We start from the raw sequence: 27,119 nt of genomic DNA on the forward strand, positions 1-27,119 counted from the left end.
GTAATCCCAGCTAGTTGGGAGGCTGAGGCAGGAGAATCTCTTGAACCCAGGAGGTGGAGATTGTGGTGAGCCAAGATCACACCATTGCACTCCAGCCTGGGCAACAACAGTAAAACTCTGTCTCAAAAAAAAAAAAAAAAAAAAAAAAGAAGAAAGAAAGAAAAAGAAAAGCACTCAGCAAATACTTGTTGCATTTAATGCTGCTGAAATGGGATTTGTGCTCGCTGATGGGATTCCAGTAGGGGCTTCAGCTGCACTAATGAATTGATTCTCTGTTATCTTCTGTTCTCTATGTAACCACATTTGCCAAATCCCTTGCGTCAAGATTTTTAAATACATATAAAGGCTGAGCTTCTATTGCCGACATGAAGCAAGTAACTGAGACAACTTAATGAAACGGCTTATAGATTGTTGAGGAAAAAAAATATGCCTTTGAAATTACTGAGTCATTTCAGTTTTTATTCCAGGGTCATACAAAGCACTGACATCTGCATTATTTAGAAGTGCTTTCAAAGCTTTTTTTTTTTCGGTCATAACTCACAGTAAAAAAAAATATACATTTTATATTGCAACTCAAGTCATATAAATTCTTTCATTCCTTCCTTTAACATATTGAGCACCTACTATATGCCAAATATATTATATGTGGAATACAGTAGTGAACAAGGTAAAAGAGGAAGAAAGAAAAGGAGGAAGAGAAGGAAATAAACAAAAATTCTTGCCAAGACTTTACATTCTAGTGGAACAGATAATAGACAAAGTAAGTAAGCCAGGTGCAGTGGCTCACACCTGTAATCTCAGCACTTTAGGAGGCCAAGGTGGAAGGATCCAGAGGACTGCTTGAGGCCAAGAGTTCAAGGCCAGCCTGGGTAACATAGCAAGATGCTGTCTCTACAAAAATAAAAAAATTTGTTGGGTATGGTGGCATGTGCCTGTAGTCCCAGCTACTTGGGAGGCTAAGGGTGGAGGATAGTTTGAGCCCAGGGATTTGAGGAGTCTGACAGTGAGCTATGACTCTGCCATTGCACTCCAGCCTGGGTGACAGAGCAAGACTCTGCCTCTTAAAAAACCAACAATACAAAGTAAAATATACACATACATGAACACACAGAAACAGAAGATTCAAGAGGCAAAACCACCTATTTCTACATGCAGTACACTCAAGATGTTTTTTAATTTTTTAAAATACTGGTCACATCCTGTTAAACCATTAAGTTGGCTTCTCGACTCAGTAATGGGTTGAGGCTTGCACTTTGAAAAATACTAGACAATTTCTGACACAGGCAGAGCATGTGCTGTTCTCATCTTACAGAGGGAGGAACATGCGGAGATAAGAATTCCTGAAGCTTATCCCCAATGAGGGAAGCAATGCTGAACTCTGCCTGAGGGCTCCCCAGTCCACTGCTGCCCTTTCCCCTGCCCTCTGTGGTGCCTGCACTTCTCATTCTGAAACCTTGCTCTGCAGCTCTTCCTTCCCTTGCCAGGTAAAATCACATGAACATGTCTAAGCCTAGCCAGACCGCACTACATTCCAGGATGTCTCTCAGGCCACTACTGCATTCTGGCTTGCCTGATTGATTTAGAGACAGGGTCTCACTCTGTTGCTGAGGCTGGAGTGCAGTTGTGCAATCATGGCTCACTGCAGCTTCGACCTCCCAGGCTCAAGCAATCCTCCCACCTCAGCCTCCAAAGTGGCTGGGACTATACACATGCACCAGCACACTTAGCCAATCTTTTTTTTTTTTTTTTAATTTTTAGTAGAGACAGGGGTCTTGCTATGTTGCCCAGGCTGTGGCTTGGACACACTATTGCTATACCAGAATAGGATCCTCTGCCCTGTGACCTCCTAAAAGAGCAGGTGCCAGTCACCTTTGTGTCCCCCGAAGCACAGTGCTTATCTGTAGGTATTAATAAATACATAGGAAATTGAATTGAATTTGTGACTCAAAGCAGAGGGGCGGAGAGAAGTGCTTCCTAGCCAGGATTTAGACCACATCTATTTAAAAGGCTAACAGACTAGAAAGGATACCACTGGTAAAAAGGTCTCTTTACCTGAGCTACAAAAGTCATACATTAGGTAGAGTCTTCAATAGTGTAGAAAATATACTAATCTGTTATGTCCCTAGAGACAGATTTAGAACCATGTCAGTTATGTTGTAGATCACAGAGAGCAGAAGCCTAGTGAAATTAATTCAAGAGGGCTACCATAAGGAGGCCCAAGGAGTAGCTGGATGGACCTGAGGAAGGACAGGAGCCAGAGGCCCCCTGAGGAGCTCTGCAGCTGCAGAAGTAAGGCTGTCCTTGCTGTAATGGTGACCATTACAATGGGGACAGTTGCCACCTCATCAAAATGAAGAAAATCAGTTCAAATTCTCAAAAAAACCTACATGGCACAGCCAATTCTAGAATTGTCCACCCTTGCTTCCCTTGGTTTGAGTAGGATGGGGCTGTGTGTTTGGTGAAAATATCTAAGGAAGAAGGGGTAGAAGAAACTCTCTGAAAAGAAAGTAGAACTTTCACTAAATATTGACCCAATCTGGAATTTTCAGTTTTACCCTACCACCAGCGAGGATGGGACTTGAGCCAAGATGAGGTCAGTTACAAAAAGTTATATAAAATACTCTATGATACAGTGTAAAATATCATTTCAATCCTATTAAAAGTTAAAAAGAAATGTAGATTTTAGCTAAATGACCTCTAAGTTTCAGGGATCTACAAACCCAGGCCTGTATAAATATATCATGAAAATTTATACAAGATATTTCATAAAATTCTCTGTTTCCTGGTTTTCAGTCTTTATTTTGAATCAGATTCTAATTCTGTAGGACTAGGGTAGGGTAGTGAGACTGCATATTTAAATAAGCACCCTGGATACTGCTAAAGATGGGTCATGTTGAGAGACTTTCTTAACCTAACTCCTTCCTACTTAAAGTAATTAAAAAGGAGCTCAACTTGCATGATAAGTTTTTTCTTTTCTTTCTTTTTCTTTTTTTGAGATGAAGTCTCACTGTCACCCAGGCTGGAGTGCAGTGACTCCATCTTGGTTCACTGCAACCCCTGCCTCCTGGGTTCAAGTGATTCTCCTGCCTCAGCCTCCCAAGTAGCTGGGACTACAGGCGAGCGCCACCACACCTGGCTAATTTTTGTATTTTTAGTAGAGACAGGGTTTCACTATGTTGGCCAGCCTGGTTTCAAACTCCTGACCTCCAATGATCTGCCTCAGCCTCCCAAAGTGCTGGGATTACAGGCGTGAGCCACCGTGCCCGGCCATTACGTTTTCAGTTCGAACAAAAATGGACACTAGAACCACGCAAACTCACCATTTATGTGGTGACACTAAGAGGATGTACAAAAACCACCACATTTCCTATTATGTAGTTTTAATTGCATTTAGTCACATCATTTATAAGGGCATATGTTTATAAAAGATGGTTAAGACTGGTTAGTAATTGATTCTTGGGGTATGCTTTAAAGTGAGAAAGGGGGAAGTAGTTATGATTCAGAAAGAATATTTCAGGATGATACATGTTGACTAGAAACTCAAAAGGTACACTGACAGCAATCCTAGAAATAGCAAATATGGATGTAACTGATTTAAGCCTATTGGTTCATTTTTTAAAAGCACCCTTGTTTCTTTAAAGTTAAGTACTATAAATGATTCTTGAAAATCTACTGTGGACATGATATATTCAGTCAAACTTGCTAGGGGTTGGGGACTGATTTTGTGACCATCCAATTCAGAGTCTGATTGAGAGTTAAACAGCATTACAAAAAAAGTTACAGTCACGGTACATAATCGATTCCTTGGACAACACAGCTTCCACAGCTCTCATCATCCTGGTTATCCTTTTTTCTGCTTTCACTTCCACATTCCTTTCTTTTAAACAAACAAAAAATATCAGAGTTCACCAAAATTCTGAAAGTCACAGTTCATCTAGCACTGAATGACAGTAGCTTTGGCATTTGATATTACAAAGTCACTTTTCCATCACAAATATTTTCTTCATTCTGGGTCAAGGCGAGGTAAAACAGGAAGAATAAGGTTCCCAAATGCAGAGTCTTGAGTTATGAAGTATCCAGAAGAATGTGCATGAGCATGCTGAAAAGATTTTTTTAAAAAAGGCAATTAACCTATTAAATAGAGTCACAATTCTTCACGAAGGCATTAAAATTACTTATTCTTTCTGAATGCTTGAGACCAAATTTATTTGTTTATTCATTTATTTTTAATTGTTATGGGTGAGATGGAATTTATCTTAAAATCAGTTCTTATGCTGCTGGTTATGTTTAAATATACAAGAAATGGACAGTCATACAGAATCTGGACTAACAAATAACAGGTGCCCAATTACCATCCTCTCTATCTACCCTGTGACCCTCCTCAGTCAATAAATGAGTCAGACATGAATTGTTTTGTTCCTTCATGTGAGGAAAACAAGTATCAAAGATCCCCAAATACTCTGATCTTCGTCAACAAATCAGGAACTTGAGAAAGAAGGGGCAGTACAGTAGTTAGAAGGAGAGGAGGGAAAAGGCACTGAGATTACTGGCAATTAAAATACCAACATTTTGTAGAGAATGTTGGAATGTAAATAACAGAAAACCACCAGTAACTTCCATCATTAAAAAAAAAAAGGGCCGGGCGCGGTGGCGCACGCCTGTAATCCCAGCACTTTGGGAGGCTGAGGCAGGTGGATCACAAGGTCAAGAGATCGAGACCATCCTGGTCAACATGGTGAAAACCCGTCTCTACTAAAAATACAAAAAATCAGCTGGGCATGGTGGCACGTGCCTGTAATCCCAGCTACTCAGGAGGCTGAGGCAGGAGAATTGCCTGAACCCGGGAGGCGGAGGCTGCGGTGAGCCGAGATCGCGCCATTGCACTCCAGCCTGGGTAACGAGAGCAAAACTCTGTCTCAAAAAAAAAAAAAAAGACGTTTTTAGGTCATCTAAAGTGAATGGAGGGCTGGGCAATGGTGGCTCATACCTGTAATCCCAACACTTTGGGTGACTGAGGTGGGAGGATCACTTGAGGCCAGCAGTTTGAGACCAGCCTGGACAACACAGTGAGACCCCAACTCTAAAAGAATTAAAAATTAGCTAGGCATAGTGGCACGTGCCTGTAGTGTCAGCTATTTAGGAGGCTGAGGCAAGAAGATTACTTGAACCCAGGAGTTTGAGGTTATAGTAAGCTATGATGGCACCACTGCACTCCAGTCTGGGTGACAGAGTATGAGACCCTATCTCTAAAAAATAGATAAAATAAAATAAAGTGAGATGGTCTTCATAATGTTCCTTCCAATTCTGAGATTTAGAATCTCAGGTTTAAAAATATAAGTGATTAAAATATACTGATGGGGAAAAAAAAAAAAGGCTTGTCCAAAGTCTCTGGAAATCTTAAACTATTCAAGATGAGACTGTAACACTAAGACTATTTATTACTCTGAAGAATATTTTTTTATTCTGATGAAGCATCACATTCCTAGTCCTATAGTAAGAGTGAGCTTTTAAACATCTATAGCAACAGTTGTGCTGAGCATTAAAAAAAAAAAAAAAAAATTCCAAGCAACAACAATAAACCAATACAACTATCAAAGGATGTAATGACATGATAGATTTGAAAAAATGCATGTACTATTAAACTAGCCAGTTCCATTTTTCAGATCATTCCTGTCCATCGAAATATCCTAAACTCTTTTGTGCACAAGCAATCCCTTGGCATGTACAGCACAGAATCAATCATGACCAAGTCAGCACCATAAAAGATACTTTCATTACCGCTGCACCGGTCCTTCAAGTCCTCTGGGCATGACTGAACATCAGCAAACCATTGCAATTATGTGTGGAACATTTTTATTGATATTGCTCCACTGAAATAGACAATAACTATGTGCTGGCTTCTAAGACCCAGGAAATCTCCACTGAGGCAAGAATGTCAGTATACTTTGCTCACCTGCAAAGCTGCTTTCTGTTGCGCTGCAATATGCTGCTGCTCAGCGTGATCCCGGAAGTCCTTATTAAGGGATGGTCTCGAGAGTGCAATGCTAAAATGGGAATCTTGGTTACTTGGCTGCTTAAGGCAGAAACATCCTTACTTTTTTTTGGATGGTAGTAAATTATCTTCTTTCTTTAAATTGAGGTATCCTTGGCAAAAACCGCATCTACTTCCAGTGTACAATGTGAGGTTTTAATATTTGTATATGCTGTGAAATGGTTAAATCAAGCTAATTAACATATCCATCACCTCACATACTTTGGTTGTGGAACATTTAAGATCTATTCTCTTAGCAATTTTCAAGTATGTATCATCAATTATAGTCACTATGCTATACAATAAATCTCTTAAAGAGATGGCCTTACTTCTGAATCACAACTTTTCATTATATATTCTTTATAGGGGTGAAAAAGACTACCCAGAATAAATCTTTTTTCCTTTTCTCTCACTATCTACATTAATTTATATAAAGAAAGTCTATATTATTTATTGAGATTTTAAATGATCGTTTTAAAAAATTTTATCTTTTTTTTTTTTTTTGGAGACAGAGTCTCACTCTGTTACCCAGGCTGGAGTGTAGTGGTGTGATCTCAGCTCACTGCAACCTCTGCCTCCGGGTTTAAATGATTGTCATGCCTCAGCCTCCTGAGCAGCTGGGATTACAGGTGTGTACAACCACACCCAGCTGTATTTGATTTTTGTATTTTTAGTAGAGATGGGGTTTCACCATATTGGCCAGGCTGGTCTCGAACTCCTGACCTCAAGTGATCTGCCACCTAGGCCTCCCAAAGTGCTGGGATTACAGGCATGAGCCATCATGCCCAGCCTAAAATGTATAATTTATGGTCTCCTACATTCAAACAGATTTGAGATACCATGATCTATCATGATCTCTATTAACATTATTTTAAAAAACAGTTAAATCACATGATACTCATCAACAATAAAACCATACTCTTTTGTTTGTATAATAATTAAACTTGTTTGTGACCAGCCAACATGATGAAACCCTGTCTCTACTAAAAATACAAAAATTAGCCAGGCATGGTGGCGCACACCTGTAGTCCCAGCTTCTTGGGAGGCTGAGGCAGAATTGCTTGAACCCAGGAGATGGAGGTTGCAGTGAGCCGAGATAGTGCCGCTGCACTCCAGACTAGCGACAGAGCAAGACTCTGTCTCAAAAATAATAACAATTTAACACTTAAATTATCATAACCATGTTCCACATAGGTAGAACTATTATGAATAAATAATCAAACTTAGAGACACTAACCAGATTCTAAAGCAGCTACTAGATGCGTAGCTCTGTACTAAACACTAGGGGTATATGTAAGACAAGGCTCACAGATAACAGCAATCCTGATGAGGTGTGATGTATGTTAATAACAGGAGAATTAATAAGGACACTTAATATATCTGGAAGGATAGTGGTCTGAAAAATGTTATAAAATGTAGCAGTAATAGGAGACCTCCAATGTTAAGTGGCAGGGGAATGACACGATCAGAAGTATCTCCCTCTTGGCCAGGCGTCGTGGAGTATGCCTGCCTGTAATCCCAGCACTTTAGGAGTCTGAAGCAGGAGGATCATTTGAGCCCAGGAGTTCAAGATCAGCCTGGGCAATATAGTGACAATCCCGTCTCTAAAAAATAAAATTAACCAGGTGTGGCGGCATGTGCCTGGTATTCCAGCCACTCGGTAGGCTGAGATGGGAGGATTGCTTAAGCCCAGAAGGTCAGGAGGTTATGCCACTGTACTCCAGCCTGAGTGACAGAGCAAGACCCTGTCTCAAAAAAAAGAACTATCATCCTGTAGTTCAGAAAGACCACTACTGTGGCAGACAGTGCTGGCCACCTCCTCAACAGCTGTTTATCTGCTTTCTTCCTTGTTAATGGAACCGAAACTTGGTTCAGTGATCAGTGGTCACGTGCTTCAGGGTAGGCCAGGCTTATGCCCCAGGTGGTAGACCTTAATTGGTATAAGACAATGTCATTTCCCCTAGCTGGTTTCTGCTTTAGGCAAGAGAAAGGTACATAATCTGGGCAACCAGACTTCGTGGGTGTCTACAGGAAGGCTTCTGAGAGTGTTTGCCTCACTTTTACAAATGGGACATATCACAGGAAACTTTCAGGCTTTTGCCTCTACAGGGGGCTCAGTGCAGGGTGATACCTAAGCCACTGCAGTCATATTCTGACCTGAGGGAGCCACTGACCCATGGAGTAAAACAAAAAGGAAAGATGAATGAAGCTGTATCTCTAATGATATTGTGGCCACTGAATTAAGCCACTGTGGAACTACCTTATCTTCACACTCCTGGTTAACAGATACCCTAATGTTTATGCCAATTTCGTTACATTTCTGTTACTTCCCGATTAAAGCTTCCTAAATGACACAACTGATGAATGTATTCAAGAAGCATAAGACCACAGGAAATTTGAAGCAGTTATAATAATGGAGACAAGAAATGAGAGTGGCCAGGAATCAGGAAAGCATCAGTAGCAATGAAGAAAATGGACAGATGTGAAACACCATTCAAAGTATAAACACAAGAGAATGATAAATGCTTGCAGCTGAAAGTGAAAGAGAATGGTAAACAATTGAAGCTCACATTTCTGACTTTGTAACTACTAGATGGTAGCCTGAACCATTTACTAAGACAGGATACACAAGAATATTCAGTAGTTGTTGGAGAGTGGGAAGGGAGAATGAGTTCAGTTTGGGACATACTACATTTAAAATGCCTGTGGGCATCAAAGTAGAGATGTCCAGGAGGCAGAGGTGGTGCTTAGAAGAAAGGACAGACTATAGCTGCAAATGCGGAAGTGATTAGCACATAAATAACAGCTTGTGGGAAAAGACCAACTGCCCAGTGAAAGGAGGCAGACTGGGAAGCCTCTCTGGAACAGAATCCGAAGGGCTGTCAGCATTCAAGGGACAAATGGAGAAATGTCTGCAAAAGAAGTCAAGGTAGTCTCCTCCTATTGTTTTTAATTTTCTTAGAGTGAGCAAATGGAAACCAAGGACCGAGAGTACTTTAAGAAGGAGAGAGTGATCAGTGGTGTCAAATAACGCTAAGATGTCTGATAAGAAAGAGACTCTGGCCTGCTAGATTTAGCCCAGGAAGGTTACAAGTGACCTAGGCAAGAACATTTTCTTTGATGGAGGGCCTGGAAGCCAGACTGCAGTGGGTTGAGGCATGAATAAGTGAGAAAGTAAAGATGAGTATAGGCAATTGCTTTAAGAGAAAAAAGACAGGGTGGTAGCTGAATGAGATAATGGATCTTTTTTTTTTTTTTTTGAGACAGGTCTTATTCTATCATCCAGGTTAGAGCGCAGTGATACAATCACAGCTCACTGCAGCCCCAAACTCCTGGGCTCAGGTGATCCTCCACAGGCATGCACCACCATGCCTGGCTAATTTTTTGTATTTCTTGTAGAGATGGGTCTTGCCACATTGCCCAGGCTGCTCTCGAACTCCTGGGCTCCAGTGATCCCCCCACCTTGGCCTCCCAAAGTGCTAGGATTATAGGTATGAGCCACTGTGCTAAGAGATAATGGTCTGAGGAAAGATACTAAATATGGCAGAGACTGAATACCCATAATAAAGATCATCAAGCCACCTAAATTTTATCCACTTTGCAGAATGATTAAAAAGTGGGCCACTAGCAGCAATTGCAGTAATAAAAAAGCATACAAAGCTCTTAAAAAAAAAAAAAAAAAGGCTATAAGGGCTAGGTGCCGTGGCTAAACACTTATAATCCCAGCACTTTGGGAGGCTGAGGCAGGAGGATCACTTGAGGCCAGGAGTTTGAGACCAGTCTGGGCAACACAAGATCTCACTTATCTCTACTAAAAAACCAAAAAAAAATTAGCCAGGTCTGGTGGGGTGCGCTTGTAGTGTGAGATATTCAGGGGGCATCACCTGAGCCCAGGAGACTGAGGCTGTAGTGAGCTATGATTGTGCCACTGCACTCCATAGGTGTGCAGGTGACAGAGTTACACCCCTCACAAAAAAAGTCTGAAGGCTATGAAGGCTATAGGGAAATTAAATATTCTAGTTAGAATGTTTACAATTTAATCAGCTAAATAGTTTAATTGTTAAAAGTCTGACTAGGAAATAAAGGAAACCAGAATATGTCACCTAAAATACACTTCTTTGATATAAAAGTTATTTTTGAGCTGAAAGCAATTAAGCAGCAGCTCAGTTAATAGGGTTGCTAAGAAATAAAAATAAAAAACAGCAGCAAACTGAAGAAAAGGTCTCTCTCCCCTCCCCACTTTCTGCCTGAAGACAGGATATAGCTTCTCCTGTGCTGGAGACAGCTCCAGACACTTAGCGTAGGGACAGCAGCAGAGGACTCTGCCAACAAGCCTTACTCCATTAGTTTTCTCCATATATTTACCTTCTCAGTTTCCCAGCCCGGAAGCCTAAAATCTCTTTCGTTTGTGCCACATTTCTCTACGAATTTATTATTCTTTGTTGAAGATGCTATATAAGCAGAGTTCTAAGCCACAATTTTGAGTTACTTTTCATTAAGGTTTCTCCCTTGTGATGTGTGCTGCATGCATTCACAAATTTGTTTTTCTTTGTTAATCTGTCTTTTGGTACAGAGGTGCCTCCCGATAAGAACTAAGTTGTGCACAGGTAAAGTTTAGTCTCTCCTATAGAAATAAAACACAATGTATAGGTTACAGTGTTAAAGGAAAAAATCATTGTCAGCAATTGAGTTATTTGGTTCAAGAAATTTTTATATCACTAAATATAAAAACCATATTATAGGCTGGGCATGGTAGCTCACACCTCTAATCCCAGCACTTTGGTAGGCTAAGGTGGGTGGATCACGAGGTCAGGAGAACCTCGTCTCTACAAAAAATACAAAAATTAGCCAGGTGTGGTGTGGTGTGGTGGTGTGTACCTCTAGTTACAGCTACTTGGCAGGCTGAGGAAGAAGAATCACTTGAACCCAGGAGGCGGAGGTTGAGGTTGCAGTGAGCCGAGCTCACACCACTGCACTCCAGCCTGGAGACAGAGCGAGACTCTGTCTCAAAAAAACAAAAAAATAAAAAACCACATAATAGTGTCAATACCTAGCTCCAGGATGATTTGTTGAAGACTGGTTCTGCATAAGTAGTTTTCTTTTCTCTTTGTCCAGTTCTGCCAAGATTGCAACTCTATTTTTGTTTTGAAAACCTAAAAAAAAAAAAAAAAAAAAAAAAAAAAGAGGGGTAGAGGAGAAAGGGGAGAGAGAAAGAGAGAGTAATAAGAAACATTTTAGACCTATTTTTATAAACTGAAGCCATCTAGAACCCAGAAAGCAAAATTCCTATTCTCTAACATGATAACGAATTCACCAGTAAGTACTTTCCCTAAACGGTTACTTCTTCCTTCCTGCCAACTTCCCAGCAACTTATAACAGCATAATTCATGAATACTCAAGCAGAGTATCATGTCATATTATATTATGTTTAAAGTGTAACTGAGGACTTTTAAGACTTGGTTCTAAAGAATTCTAATCACCAAGGTATAAGTTACAGAATTTGCTTTTTTTTTTTTTTTTTTTAGACGGAGTTTCACCCTTGCTACCCAGGCTGGAGTGCAGTGGCGCGATCTCAGCTCACCGCAACCTCCGCCTCCTGGGTTCAGGCAATCCTCCTGCCTCAGCCTCCTGAGTAGCTGGGATTACAGGCATGCGCCACCATGCCCAGCTAATTTTTGTATTTTTAGTAGAGACGGGGTTTCACCATGTTGACCAGGATGGTCTTGATCTCTTGACCTCGTGATCCACCCGCCTCGGCCTCCCAAAGTGCTGGGATTACAGGCGTGAGCCGCTGCGCCCGGCCCCAGAATTTGCTTTTTAACAAAATCTTTGAGGCCCCAAATGCTGCAGAGGCCTGTGCAGTCTCTATCCTGCACAATCTTTGAGAGGGCAGATTTTCTTAGTCCTTAGTTTGAGGCCTCTTTGTGAATGCCTTTTTCATGGGGGAAAAAGCATTAAACATACTCAGATCAAAATACTTCTTTTCCTCAACTGCTTCCATTCAGATATGATGGACAATTTTTCAAGGAACATAGTCAAAGAATTTCAACTGACCAGAAAGCAATTCTGAGAAAGAAATGAAGCATAACTGACAGGACACAAAGAGATATGGCTTTTATTGAATAATACTGGGCTGGATTTAGAGCTTCAAACTTACATAAGATCTAGAGTAGAGGTTGCAAAGTTATGCCCCAGGAGTAACACCTAGCTATGTTTTAAAAATCAGAATTAAATACTAATATGTAAACATTGAGAAGCTGTACACTAATTTTCAGACTTCTAGCTTCTCTTGAAATACATCTCAAGATCTGGTAACAAGTGATCTATATGCCCCGTGGCAACAATTCACCAGAACTAAGAAATCGTTGTCCCCCTTAGCTGGGCACTCTGCAGCTCATTAGAGTCCTTATTAGCCTTGTTTACATTATCTGTAAGCATGTGAGTTTCTCATCCCTAATTTAGAAAAAAACAAAAAGATTAAAGGACTGGAACACAGAACTACAGAAAAAAAAAAAAAGATAAGGAGAGTTATGTCTCAGAAGACTGGAATCATTAGGCCAGAAGAATGAGTATGGGAGGAAAGCACATTTTTCAAGCAGAACAGACCTAGGCACTCCTACAGATAACCACATGAGGGATTCTAAGAATTTTATACTGATTACAAAGAGGAAGAATTATGTGGTAGGATGCAAACTTCTTCCCCTCCTTGGGAGAAAGACTGGCTAGGGATGGTGTAGGCTGTATAAGGAGTATTCGTACTGAGATTTGCAGTATTTTCAGCTAAATCTTTTCTTAAATCAGGCATTAGCATACTGTCTGTGGCCAGGATTCTGGGCAAAATATATCTCTGGCACATTCATTTCTATCATCTCCCATTTTCCCCTCTCTGCCCACTCATGCTATGTCATCAAATTCTAGTTATAGCAGACTCCCTCCATTTGGATAAGGTAATTTATTTAAAAAAAAGACATGCCAGAATGTATTGAGAGACAGGGTCTTGCTCTGTAGCCCAGGCTGGATGGAGTGCAGTGGTGTGATCGTATCTCACTGCAGCCTCAAACTCCTGGACTCAAGTGATCCTCCTGCCTCAGCCTCCCAAGTTGCTAAGACTACAGGTGTGAGTCAATAAGCCCTACTAGTTTTTGTAATTTTTGTAGAGATAGGATTTCACCATATCGCCCAGGCTGGTCTTGAACTCCTGAGCTCAAGCGATCCTCCCATCTCAGTCTCACAAAAGTGCTAAGACTGCAGGTATGTGCAGCTGTGCTCAGCCCAGTCTGGTCTTTCTGAAGAGAGTCCTAGAATGCCATGGTGTATAGTTCATCTGTTCTCATCCTAACTCCAATCACCTTTTCCTGCCTAATTTCTTAGTTAGAGCTTAATCTTCCAGTGGAAGAAGCTCTGTGGGGCTTTTTCCATGTTGCACATACTACCTGCTCCACCCACTGTTACAGACAGGCATGTCTCTGGAGAAGTCTTCTACTCAAGGAAAGATTTAATACAGCTTTGAGAGACACAGGAAAAATCAAACTGTGTTTAGAAAAAACAAACTATTCTATACTCTCATTCAACACAAAACTTCTGACACTAAGCAATTCTTCAGTGGACACCAGCTGAGTGTTCTGTAATTCAATTCTGACACCATCTACCTGGAGATAGTGTCAAGTCCCACAAGCTGGGGGCTCAGTTCTACAAGACTGCTCACCACTTCAGATGCCAATGGCAAGTAGGCAGTAGGTTGTCACCTATGCCTCTGACTAGCTGGCTATAAATTGGAGGCCCCATTACCCACTCCTTGGATTTCATTAATTTGCTAGAGTGGCTTACAGAACTCAGGGAAATACTTTACTTACATTCACTAGTTTATTAATAAAGGACATTACAAAGGTTAGAGATAAAGCGATGCACAGGGCCAGGCATGTGGGAAGGGGCACAGAGCTTCAATACTCTCTCCGGCACACCACCTTTCAAGCACCTTCACATATTCAGCTATCCAGAACCTTGTCCTTTTGGGTTTTATGGAGGCTTCATTATATAGGCATGATTGACTAAATCATTAGCCATTTGTGATCAGCTCAACCTCAGCCCCTCTTCTTTCCCCAGAGGTCAGTAGGGACTGAAAGTTGTTATTGTTGTTAATCTCTTACTGTGTTTAATTTATAAATAACTTTATCATAGGTATGTATGTATAGGAAAAATACATAGTATATAAAGAATTCAGTACCATCTGTGATTTCACGCATCTACCGGGGTTTCTGGAACATATTCCCCTGGGTAAGGGGCGATTACTGTACAGATGTTTGTCACATAATATTAACAAGTAGAATGGGGTGGCAACTCTAAAAACTGTATCCATGAGAAATTTAAATTAAATGTACCTTTCCACTTGGTATCAATTACTTGGCCACCTATGTGAATTCTATTTGGGTATTCTAATTACTTTAAACCAGAAGTTCCTACAATTTCTTAGTTCACAGTGCTGATATACCTTAGTATCTCAGCGCTTTTTGTATGACACCCCCAGGCCAACAAATATATAACCATTCTGTTTAGTAAGTAGTCAGGTCCAAACAACCTAGTAATTATGTCCTAACATCTTATAACTGTTTTAAAAAATAATACATATAATGTAAAATAAAAAATATTTAATTTCATTTTTAAATAACCACAATTAATTACTTACTAATGGATGTGTGCCTGGGCATTGTATCACTTTTCAAACCTTGGATCACACACTGCTTACTGACGATCAAAGCAATTGCTAAAAACCTAACTTCACAAAGATATGATGTCATTGAAAGGAATGGAGTGCACTGTTGAAACTGTAATCTGTCTCAAACTACTTCATGTGGTGTCCAGCTAATAATATAGGTAGTATTGTGTTTGCTTTGGAAACAATTTTCCATGAGGCCTCTGGGATTTCTTCATGGGGTCTTAGGACGCCATGGTGTATAGTTCACAAACCACGACTTTAGATCTTTTCTTCAACCACTACCAAAGCAACTGAATGACAATTTCTCTCCCATTTTATCAGGGCAATCTCCAAAAAAGACTTACAGATTAGGTACTATATAATATAATATAATACAATATAATATAATATAATATAATAAAGTATATAATAAAGTATCTTCCAACTAGTAAAAAACCTCTTTATAGATGCAGAGACCTCTCTCTAATAACAATGACCCTCATAAACCATAAGTCTCAACTCATGTTTATATAATAAAGGATATTTTATAAACAAAACTACTATAAGAGATTTTTATGTATTAAGTTAAAACGGTCTATATTTGACAATTATTCTACCTACAAAAACAATTTTATATGATTCATCAACTTTTTAAAAAATTACATACTTGTATGTCTTGATTAGCTTGGTCAAGAAGAAAGAGCCTCACTTTTAAAAATTTTATGCATGTTTGACAATCAGAGCATAGGTAGGTATAGTAACCTTCTTGTTACCGCGGATATCACAGGTGAAAATCTGTGACTATAGGCTCTAAACTAACATTACTATAGTTTCTGGCCAGGAGTGGGGAGCTATGCAGAGAGCTATTTATTACACCACTGCATTCCAGCCTGGGTGAAAGAGAGAGACCCTGTCTCAAAAAGAAAAAAGAAAACACATACATATAAAATTTCCTTTGACTGTTAGTCAATTATATATTAATCTAGTTAACAAAAGCAGCCCACTGGCTGGCCACGGTGGCTCAAGCCTGTAATCCTAGCACTTTGGGAGGCCAGGACAAGCAGACTGCCTGAGCTCAGAAGTTCAAGACCAGCCTGGGCAACATCATGAAACCCTATCTCTTCTAAAATACAAAAAATCAGCCGAGTGTGGTGGTGGGTGCCTGCAATCCCAGCTACTCAAGAGGCTGAGGCACAAGAATTACTTGAACTGGGAGGTGGAGGTTGCAGTGAGCCGAGAAAGTGCCACTGCACTCCAGCCTGGACAACAAAGCAAAACTCTGTCTCAATAAATAAATAAATAAAAATAAAAGCAGCCCACTAAGGAGAGCTATGCTGTTCTCATATATTGCTCTATTTACTACTTCATAGTGAACCTGTTATCCAAATAAGCAAACAAATCCTGCCGTTACAGTGAATCAAACGGAAAGGTGTAAAATGCAGGTATTATTGATTTTATACAACAGACGTTTCCCTAAAAGTTATGTAATGCAAATCAAGGTAAGATAATTATGGAAAGACTTGTTTAATTATACTGGAATGTGTCATTTAGAGGAATCCAAAAGTGAGTTCTTTGTAAAGTGAAGAATGTTTTCCAAGGGAAATTGGTGCTCTCTCATTTGTATATACCAATTGTACATGCTTATTTCCAATTACAGGACAAGACTTGTTTTTTCTCAGCAGAGGCTACTGCATTCTTAGAAGATAATTATGTGGCTCCATCTTTTTAGCTATTTAGAGATACCGTAAATATAAAATAGGGCCAAGTGGCTCACAAATATGGTGGCTCACATTTGTAATCCTAGAGCTTTGGGAAGCTGAGGCTGGAAGATCACCTGAGGCCAGGACTTCAAGATCAGCCTGAGCAACATAGTGAGACCTTGTCTGTCCAAAAAAAAAAAAAACTTTTTTTTTAATTTAGCAGGGCATGATAGTGTGCGCCTTATAATCCCAGCTACTTGGGAGGCTGAGGCAGGAGGATTGCTTGAACCTAGGAGTTCAAGGCTGCAGTTAGCCATGACTGGACTGTGCCACTGCACTACAGCCTGGGCAACAGAGTGAAACTGTCTCAAAAAATATATACACACATACACACACATACATACAGACGCACACACACACACAATTCTCGAAAAGCAAATTTTAAAACCTGATAATGTCTAAATTTTGTCATACAGCAATATCAATTTCCCTCAAGATTAATTTGTTCACACAAAAATATTCCGCGATCGGTGGATCACCTGAGGTCAGGAGTTCGAAACTAGTCTGACCAACATAGTGAAACCCTGTCTTTACTAAAAATACAAAAAAATTAGCTGGGCATGGTGGCAGGTGCCTGTAATCCCAGCTACTTAGGAGGCTGAGGCAGGAGAATCACTTGAACCTGGGAGGTGGAATTTTCAGTGAGCCAAGATGGTGCCATCAGACTCCAGCCTGGGCAAAAAGAGTGAAACTCCCTCTTAAAAAAAAAAAAAAAGAAAGAAATGTCAGGGGTCACTGTCAGTAATTATACATACATAAAAATCATATGAAGTACAGCCAACAATGAAAAAGCAATAAAAAGCCTATATAAAGATAATCTGATTGATAATGCTCATACCAATAGGAGCACAGCTGAGTTTTTCAATGCCCTTCAACATATATAAACATATAAATTAATTTTTAAAGTCTACAGTCTGATAGTAACATTGAAAATTACAATCTCACAAAAATGTTTTTGTTTTCAAAGCACGTAAGAGTGAAGGCGTCATGGGAAAGCGACAATAAGTTGTACAAAAAGCTCATGTTCCAGATAATGTGAGAATTTTAAAAACACTTGAAAACTAATACTATGAATTTGAAGAGCAATTTCTCGAAGCGCTAAAAAAGTATTTATCCATTTAGTTAGTTTTAGAAAAAGGGTCTTGCTCCATCACCCAGGCTGGAGTGCAGTGGCACCACCATAGCTCACTGCAGCCTTGAACTCCTGGGCTCAAGCAATCCTCCCACTTCAGCCTCCCAAATAGCTAGGACTATAGGAACATGCGACTGCACCCAGCTAATTTCTTTGGGTTTTGTTTGTTTATTTGTTTTTGTAAAGACAGGGTCTCACTATGTTAGCCAGGCTAGTCTTGAACTGCTGGCCTCAAGGATCTGCCCAGGCCTCCCAAAGTGCTGGGATTACAGGCATGAGCCACTGTCCCCGGTTGAAAAATTTATACATGTTAAGAGCATGATGTAAATATAATTTGCAAATGATTTTCAAACGTAACACCATGCTGACAGGATAGCTGAATTCAATATGGTTTGTATTATTTTTTTTAGTGGAAGAAAATGAATTCAATAAAAATACTGTGAGATATCAGAAGAATATTCAATTGCTCTGGTTTTGTTTAACATTTCTGAACTAGGTTGAGCTTTAAATGAAAATTCATTCTACCCCCTCCTCCTCTCATTTTACTTGGCAAGAACTTTGCCAAGTAGTCAAAAGAGGTGAGAGGAAGCATTCCTGGCAGAGGGATCTTCATACAGAAGGATATATGCCAATATGATATTGTTCATGGTCAATGCAACCGTATAATAAAGCAAAGTGATAAGATAGAAAAAGATTGAGTAATGTTAAACTGGACTGCCATTATTAACATATGCCCTAAAAGAAACATGTTCTCCTGCTCTGTCTCTACAATGGCCAGCAAAAATGCCTCCCTCCTTATCCGTAACTCCAGTGGAACAGATGTTGGTCTCTAATACTATTCTCCATTAAGAGGCCAGGCACGGTGGCTCACACCTGTAATCCCAGCACTTTGGGAGGCCAAAGTGGGAGGATCCTTTGAGGCTAGGATTTTGAGACCAGTCTGGGCAACACAGTGAGACCCTGTGTATTTCAAAACAAAACAAAACAACAACAAAAACCAAAAAACAAAAACAGAGTTTTAGGGAGAGTACTAGTTCCATGTCTGACTGCAACAAAAAAATATCAAAATGGGATTGGGCTATCTTGTCAGAAAGCAAGCAGACTTTGAAATTTTTACTTATCCATTTATTTTTTAAGTGACAAGGTTTTGCTTTGTCACCCAGAGCTGCAGTGCAGTGGTGGGCTTATGGCTCATTGCAGCCTCAAATTCCTGGCCTCAACCCATCTTCCCACCTCAGGCTCCCAACTAGTTAGGACTACCTGTATACAGCACCGCTCATGCTCCTAACTAACTTTTTTGTTTTTTTGTAGAGACAAGGTCTATGTTGTCCAGACTGATCCTGAACTCCTGGTCTCAAGCAATCCTTCCACCTCAGCCTCCTAAATGCTGGGATTACAGGCGTGAGCCACTGTGCCCAGCCAAGGAGAATTTTTTTAAAAAGGTCCAAGGTTAAGTGCTAAAAGAACAAAGAAGCCAGTTTGAGGTTAGCCAGGCTGTCACATTTGAACATTAAAAAGAGAATAATAATTACAGCTAAATGGAATAAGTCTGTGATAAGCCATGAATTCATAATGAGATGCAAAAGGAAATGCTAACACACATAAAAAGATGGTTATAAAGAAGGGTGAAAATAATAGGGTATCTAACGTCTTATGATATTAATAACTAGGTTGGTGTTAACACTTAGGTGTTTTGTTTCTACTGTTAAGTATATGTCTATTTATGATGTATAGCTGTGTACTTTTTTGTTTCAGTACAAGGAGGGTAGGATAGATAAAAGGAATTGTGTGTGACTAAGCCAAACAGTTCCAAAAAAAGCAGGTCATGAACCAACAACAAGAAATTCAGATCCGCACAGGCCCTAACACACACAGCCATTTAAAGGAGATGCAGTGGCTGATGAGTGCCTATGGTCACACACAATGACCCAGTAGACATTATGAGTTCTAAAATTGGTGAATTAGTCAAACACCCTAGAGAGCTCACAGTACAGACCTGATCCCTGATCTCTCAGGAGAGGAAACATCAATAATTCCTGGCACTACTGCTACCAGAAAAGGGCAAGCTATAATCCAACAGAACACTGAGCTATGAAACACTGATCACACACAAAAAAATAAAGAATATTTCAATTCATAGAATAACTCCAAGCTGCAAGAAACTAACAGTCTATGAGAAAGGCATGAACTTAAAAATTCTCCTGAGCGGGTAATATTCAATTATAGAAGGGAGCTGATGCACATCCATACAACTTTAGGTTGCCCATCAACACAGCCTTTGGGTAAGCTTTAGACATAACCAAACCTTGTGTTTTAATTAAGAATTAAATCCATCAACAACTCGGAACTCTCAATCTGAAATTTTGCTTTGTTTCGGTAGTGGTAAGATTACTGTAACCTAGGAAGGTATAGAAAAATTACTGTAATTCTGGAGAAGTATAGAAAGAGAAATCTGGAAGGAAACTCTAAGGAAATAAAAAATACAAGTATGTCAGCCAAGTGCACTGGTTCATGCCTGTAATCTCAGCACTCTGGGAGGCCAAGGCGGGAGGTTCACTTGAGCCCAGGAATTGAAGACCAGCCTGGGAAACATAGTGAGACCTTGTTTCTACTAAAAATAAGGAAAATTAGCTGGGTGTGGTGGTGCACACTTGTGGTCCCAGCTACTCAGGAGGCTTAGGCAGGAGGATGGCTTGAACCTGGGAGGTCAAAGCTGCAGTGAGCCATGATTGTGCCATTGCATTCCACCCTGGGCAACACAGTGAGACCCTGTCTAAAAAAAAAAAAAAAAAAAAAAAAAAAGTGTAGAATGAATAAACCAAAGGGTTAATATTTTAAAATACATTTAAGTAAATTTTTGACCACTATATAAAGTGAAATTTAAAAGACACTATAATTAATTCTAATTGTAACATAATTTAACTAAATAAGCTTGTAAACAATGTCTAAATGTTTTTCAAAAAATTGTTTTTTGAGACAAGTTCTTGCTCTTTTGCCCAGGCTGGAATGCAAGTGGCGTGATCAAGGCTCACTACAGCTTTGACCTCCCTGATTCAAGGCATCCTCCTGCCTCAGCCTCCCAAGTAGCTGGGACCACAGGGATGTGCCACCACACCTGAATGGTGTCCCCCTATGTTACCCATGCTGGTCAAACTCCTAGGCTCAAGTGATTCTCCCACCTTGGTCTCCCAAAGTGCTGAGATTATAGGCATGAGCCACTACACCCAGCCTAAATGTTGAAAAACTTTTATTTTAGAACTTTAGTGTGTTAGATAAGTAGGTTTATTAAACCAAGTATTAAATTATGAGCAGTGATGAGTATTTTTCTCCATGCCCCAAATCTCAGACATTAAAGAATGAAATTGGACGGAATGCTTGAGGATTGGCAAATAAATACAAGTGACTCTAGTACAAATTATGTGTGGAAAATGCACTGGAAAGAAGCGGCTGGGAAGGTTAAGAAGGAGCCAGATATTTGGGGGCTATAGATTTTTAGTTTCATCAAATAGGCAATGGGGAGCTACTGAGTATTCAGAAAGGGACAAGGCACAGATCCATCTTGGCACGGTTTCAAACACCCTCTGGTGGTAACAGAGAATAGATTACAGGGTAGAAGAGACCTGCCGCAAGGAAATGTTAATCCAGGATTGGAGACAGGCAGTGAGATGAACATCACTGATCATCAGAGAAATGCAAATCAAAACCACAGTGAGATATCTCACCCCAGTTAAAATGGCTTTTATCCATCCAAATGTCAGACAGTAACAAACACTGGCAAGGATGTGGAGAACAGGGAACCCTTGTACACTGTTAGTGGGAATGTAAATTAGTACAACCACTATGGAGAACAGTTTGGAGGTTCCTCAAAAAACTAAAAATAGAGCTCACTTAAAGCCTCAACTTCCTAGGCTCAAGAGATCCTCCTGCCTCAGCCTCCAAAGTAGCTAAGACTATAGGCGTGCACAACCACACCTGGCTAATATTTTTCTAGTTTTTTGTAGAGACAGGGCCTATGTTGGCCAGGCTCATCTTAAACACTTGGCCTCAAGCAATCCTCCTGCCTCAGACTCCCAACGTAGTGGGATTAAAGGCATAAACCACCACACCCAGCCCATAATTTTCTTTGGTAAGATTCTCTTAATTTCAGGGTTCAAACAAACTTACTCCAAGTAGGACACCAATATATAACTTTTAACAATGTTATATGCACTACATGAGGGTTTTTTTTTTAATCTATACAGTCTCCTGATATAATTTATGCATCTCTTTTCAGTCTCAGAAGCACAAAGATGTTTAATATATTATCTCATGTACGGCAAGAACTATTACTCTAATTTTTAAAAACAGTACAGAGACAGGGTACTTGCTATGTTGCCCAGGCTGGTTTTGATGGCCTCAAGTGATCCTTCCACCTCAGCTTCCCAAAGTACCAGGATTACAGGTGTGAACCACCAAACGTAGCCAAAACCATTTCTTTATTTTTTTTAAACCAAGCCATGTTTCTAAATAATCAGCTGGAATTATTTAATATCCCTTTATAGCTAACCTTTTTTAAAAATAATCTGTTTCAAACTTTTTTTTTTTTAAGAGACAGGGTCCTGCTCTGCTGGGTGGTTTTTGTTTGAAAAAACATTTCTACTTTTGGAACTATAACACTATCCCCATTCACAATCACAGATGTTCTCATTTTCTCATTCATAGAAACATTTTGACTCCCACACATTTCTTCCCCCTCACACACACACTTGTCACTAAAAACATTCTCAAGTAACTAGCATTACATCAGATTTCATTTAAAATCTAAGAGCTGATACTCATTTTCCTTTAACAGCTCTATCACACTTAGTGACTGAAATTCTTATTGTAAAAAAAAATCTAAAGCTAAAAGTGAAAATTATTTTGATTATACACCTATGGGCAATTACTATACTTTCATAACAATAATTTTTAAAAGATACTTTAAAATATTACTTAAATCCCGTTGAGTGGTCATCCTAACAAGCTACATGCTCTTTACAACTCTATAGAATATTAAAGTATCATACTTGAGACACCTATTTTTAGTATTAGGGGAATGTGACTGTGGCACTAGTAGTTTATCATGTTTTCAGTTATTTATTGATTCAACAAGTATTTATTGCACATCCATCACGTACAGGCACAAAGTTAGGTTGTAAGGATGCAATAATAAGCCAAAACTTGACATGATTCTAGCTCTCATGGTTTTCAAACTGTCCAGTGAAAATAGAGATCAATCAAATAATCACATGAATGAATGTGTCATTAAAATCTAACATTAGTCTGAAATAAGGAAGCCATTTGATGAGCATTTACAAAAATCATTATTGTAGGAATGAGTACTAAATAAACTCAACCTAGAGTGAAGGTGAGGGGAGCAGTGTCAGAGACGGCTTTCAAAGGAAGTAATGCTTGAACTGAAATCGAAGGCATAAAATTAGGGGTGAGGAACAAAATAACCTCTCCCCCTCTAAAAAGATCACTCTAACTGCAATATTGAGAATAGACAAGAGAAAATCGGAAACTATCTCAGTAGAAAGAACTAGAGATAATAAAATTATTAGTGGATGGAAATAAAGAGATACAAACAGATCCAATAGCTATTTAGGAAGTTAAATCAAGAGGAGAGTGATGGATTGAATATGAAGGAATGAGGAAGAAGGTGTCATGGATGGTTCCTAGATTTTTTTGGTTCTTGCAGTTAGATATGTATTGGTTTTCTAGCTTCTGTAAAAAATTACCCAAAATTTGTGGCCTAAAACAACACAAATATATTGTCCTACGGATCTGTAGGTCAGAGGTCTCACTGGGCTAAAATCAAGGTGTTGGCAGGACTTTATTGATTGGTTGACTGAGACAAGGTCTTACTCTGTTGTCCAGGCTAGAGTGCAGTGGTATGATCAGGGCTCACTCACAGCAGCCTCAACCTCCCAGGCTCAAGTGATCCTCCCAACTCAGACTCCCAAGTAGCTGAGACTACAGGTGTGTGCCACCATGTCCAGCTAATTTTTTTATTAAATTTTTTTTTTTGAGACTGAGTCTCGCTCTGTCACCAGGCTGGAGTATAGTGGTGCCATCTACAACTTCTGCCCCCCTGGGTTCAAGCAATTCTCCTGCCTCAGCCTCCTGAGTAGCTGGGACTACAAGTGCACACCACCACACCCAACTAATTTCATATTTTTAGTAGAAACAGGGTTTAACTATGTTAGCCAGGATGCTCTCAATCTCTTGACCTCATGATCCGCCCATCTCGGCCTCCCAAAGTTCTGAGATTACAGGCATCAGTCACTGCACCCGGCCTTATTAATTTTTTTTTTTTTTTTTTTTTTAAAGAGACAGGGTCTCACCATATTGCCCAAGCTGGTCTCAAACTCCTGGACTCAAGCAATTCTCCCACCTTGGCTTTTTCCCAAAGTGTTGGGATTACAGGCGTGAGTCACTACACCCTGCCTTTGCTGCATTTCTTTCTGCAGACTCTAGGAAAGAATCCATTTTCTTGCTCTGTCCTAAATCTAGTTAATGACAAATGTTTCCTATATCTTGTAAGATTAAAAAATTAATCATTAGCCACCTTTCAGAGTTTACTAAAAATATGTAACAAAGAAAAGAAATTGAGCCCTAATGTCTGCTCAGGTGATCTCTCTGTGTTCATGTTCTCTTTCACCCAAACTCAAAAACTCACTCCTCTTAAACTACTGCCACTTTTCCTGCACATTGAGGTTTCTAAGACAATGATGTATCTTCTGCTTGAATCAACCTTTCTTCCCCACTCATTTTTCTTTTTTTCCTCACATATAGACTCACAGGCCCTTTTCATTTAAAGGATTTTCTGCTTAATAATCAATGAGAAGATTAGATTAATCCCAATTAAGATTAAGAAGAGGTCCTTTGCCCTTTGTCTCCAGCTCCCAATGGTTTCCTATCAGATGCTATCATCAGAATGCTGTAAGTCCTCCCACTGAAGGGCAGTATGGGAAAACAGAATGAACAAAGAACTTGGACATGGAATCAACTTGGGTTCTCATCTCAGCACTACCACTTACTATTGAATATTGGGAAAATTACCTCACCATGCCTCAGAACCAATGGGGATACCAGTAGCAGCTTTGAAGGGTGGTTACAGGAAATACAGAAAATATAAGTAAAAACGTAGAACACTGCCTGCCACATGGTGGCTGCTTAATACATACAAGCTTTTATTGTTATTATTATCTAGCATTCTCTTTCTCCCTAGTCATTAGGTTAACATCACTAGATTCCTGTCATCCCACATTTGACAATTCTCTGTCAGTGAATAGTTTTTCATTAGATAGGCCACAACTAGTTAGCATGAAGCTTTCTAATTACATTCACATTTCAGACCAGTCGGAGTCCCCGTGGGGATCCCATAAAATCTCAGGTTACTTTACATAATATTCTTCCCAGTTATAATTTCAATCTGCAGCCTACAGGTCAAGTCTAGCATCAGAAATCTAATTTATTCTCTTTGCTGTAGCAATAAAAATGCAACAAAAAGAAACGTAGCCTTTAGAAACCTACTCCAAATTGTGTCTTTGCATCTGTACTCTCATCTTTAAAAAGGTACAAATACAAGAATTTTCAGATGCTTTTTATGCATCACTGGGACAAACTCTTAATTGGGAGGGAGGATACTTTAGTATAAACCTGAAGGAAAAACTTACTTTTCTTCTGGACCATACATGGTTTAAGTGAAGACTTGTATTAGGTCTGAGGTCAAACAAGACACCTCCCAGGAGCCTTGCCATTCCATTCCTATGCAGCATGCTGAAATCACTGCTGAGAGCACCGGACTGGCCCAAAATCAACAGTTCCTACTACCAGATCTGCAGATCTTATGGTTGCTACTATAAGCATTTTCAGATATCTATAAAATTGAAAAAAATCAAACAAAAGAATTCACGTTCCTTACTCTGTATTTCACCAGGTCTCTCTGAAATAAGACTGAGCCAATCCAATGCCAACAGATGAACATAGGACCTTGACATTTACCAATAAAGAAAGATTCTGTGCTGCTTTTGGTACCTTGTCCAAACTCCAGGTTGACAATCTGCCTCTATATACTGAAATTCTCATTGTTGAAATGCTACCAAATGTTCCACACTACATGGGATAGTATGAAGAATATAAGACTGCAGTGACTGTCAAGAGCATGTAACTGCAGTGTCTGTCAAGAGCTTATGAAATTTAGCAGTCCTGATGGCTATGATAGCATGAAAGACTGCTAAATCTGAAACAGGGCTTAGTCCCCAACACAGTGGAATTGTTCTCTACACCAGGCATAATAAATAAAATATATTTATTTATGTTAATAAATAACAACAGATAAAGATTTTTTTTTTTTTCAGACAGAGTCTCACTCTGTAGCCCAGGCTGGAGTGCATTGGTGCGATCTCTGCTCACTGCAACCTCTGCCTCCCAAGTCCTGGTTTAAGCAACTCTCCTGCCTCAGCCTCCCAAGTAGCTGGAAATACAGGCACGGGCCACCATGCCCAGCTAATTTTTATATTTTTAGTAGAGATGAGGTTTCAGCACGTTGGCCAGGCTGGGTCTTGAACTCCTGACCTTGTGGTCTGCCCACCTTGGCCTCCCAAATGCTGGGATTACAGGCATGAGCCACTGTGCCCGGCCAAGAGTTTTTTTTTTAATTCATGGTTCTTTTACTTATCATTTAAAGATAATTAAGGCCCTTGGCATTAATCTCCATATTAAGTAATTCTTATACACACGAATAGTACAAAAATGATTAAATACAGAAAGTAAAATACAGCCAGGCATGGTGGCTCACACTTGTAATTCCAATGCTTTGGGAAGCCAAGGTGGGAGAACTGCCTGAGGACAGGAGTTCAAGTCCAGCCTGGGCAATAAAGCGAGACCCTGTTTCTTTTTTGTTGTTGTTGTTTCTTTTTTTATTTTTAATTACAGTAGAAGTTGAAGCAAGACCCTGTTTCTACAGGAAAAAAAAAAAAAAAAAATTAGCCAGGCATAGTAGCATGAGTCTACAGTCTCAGCAACTTGGGATGCTGAGCTCAGGAGCAGGAGGCTGCAGGGAGCTGCAGTCACACCACTGTACTCCAGCGCGGGCTGCAGAGCAAGACCCTGTCTCTTTAAAAAAACAAAAACACAATTAAATTAAAAACAGAGAGAAATACAATAGATCAGAATAAAAAAGAATTTAAAAATTTCACTGGAGTCTGGGAGTCTCTAGAACATGACGTGGACTCCCTCTGCTGGTTTCTAGTAGCAGCAGTTCCAGACACCAACAAAATCCCTGACAAAAGAGCAACAAAAACCAAAGGGCTAATCTACATTCATTTCTATTCAGATTAGGGGATGTTTCATAGTGGATCTGACTATGGGTCAATCAAAGGCAATACTAAAAATCATTGTGTTTTTACTACAACTACAAAAAAAAGAGTAACCACCATATTGTAAGTCTTAATTATTTGTGCTAACAGTTGGATAATT

At 39.7% G+C, this 27,119-nt stretch overlaps 1 protein-coding gene across 4 annotated transcripts in view; it reads right to left on the reverse strand.

Moving 5' to 3' along the window:
• Positions 1-438: 438 nt before the first annotated feature.
• Positions 439-27,119, reverse strand: part of INIP (INTS3 and NABP interacting protein) — a 33,954-nt gene continuing 7,273 nt past the window's right edge. For all 4 annotated transcript variants that reach the window (XM_032240373.1, XM_032240375.1, XM_032240374.1 and 1 more), the window contains 3 exons: positions 11,082-11,184; positions 5,954-6,044; positions 439-4,099 (listed from right to left, as the gene is read on the reverse strand). In XM_032240373.1, coding sequence (XP_032096264.1) covers positions 4,004-4,099; positions 5,954-6,044; positions 11,082-11,184 — 290 coding nt within the window. In that variant the 3' untranslated portion in view covers positions 439-4,003. The remainder of the gene's footprint in view (positions 4,100-5,953; positions 6,045-11,081; positions 11,185-27,119) is intronic.

This window comes from Sapajus apella, unplaced genomic scaffold (genome assembly GCF_009761245.1).
Source record: "Sapajus apella isolate SASKATOON/1434 unplaced genomic scaffold, GSC_monkey_1.0 scaffold46, whole genome shotgun sequence".
Taxonomy (NCBI): Eukaryota; Metazoa; Chordata; class Mammalia; order Primates; family Cebidae; genus Sapajus; species Sapajus apella.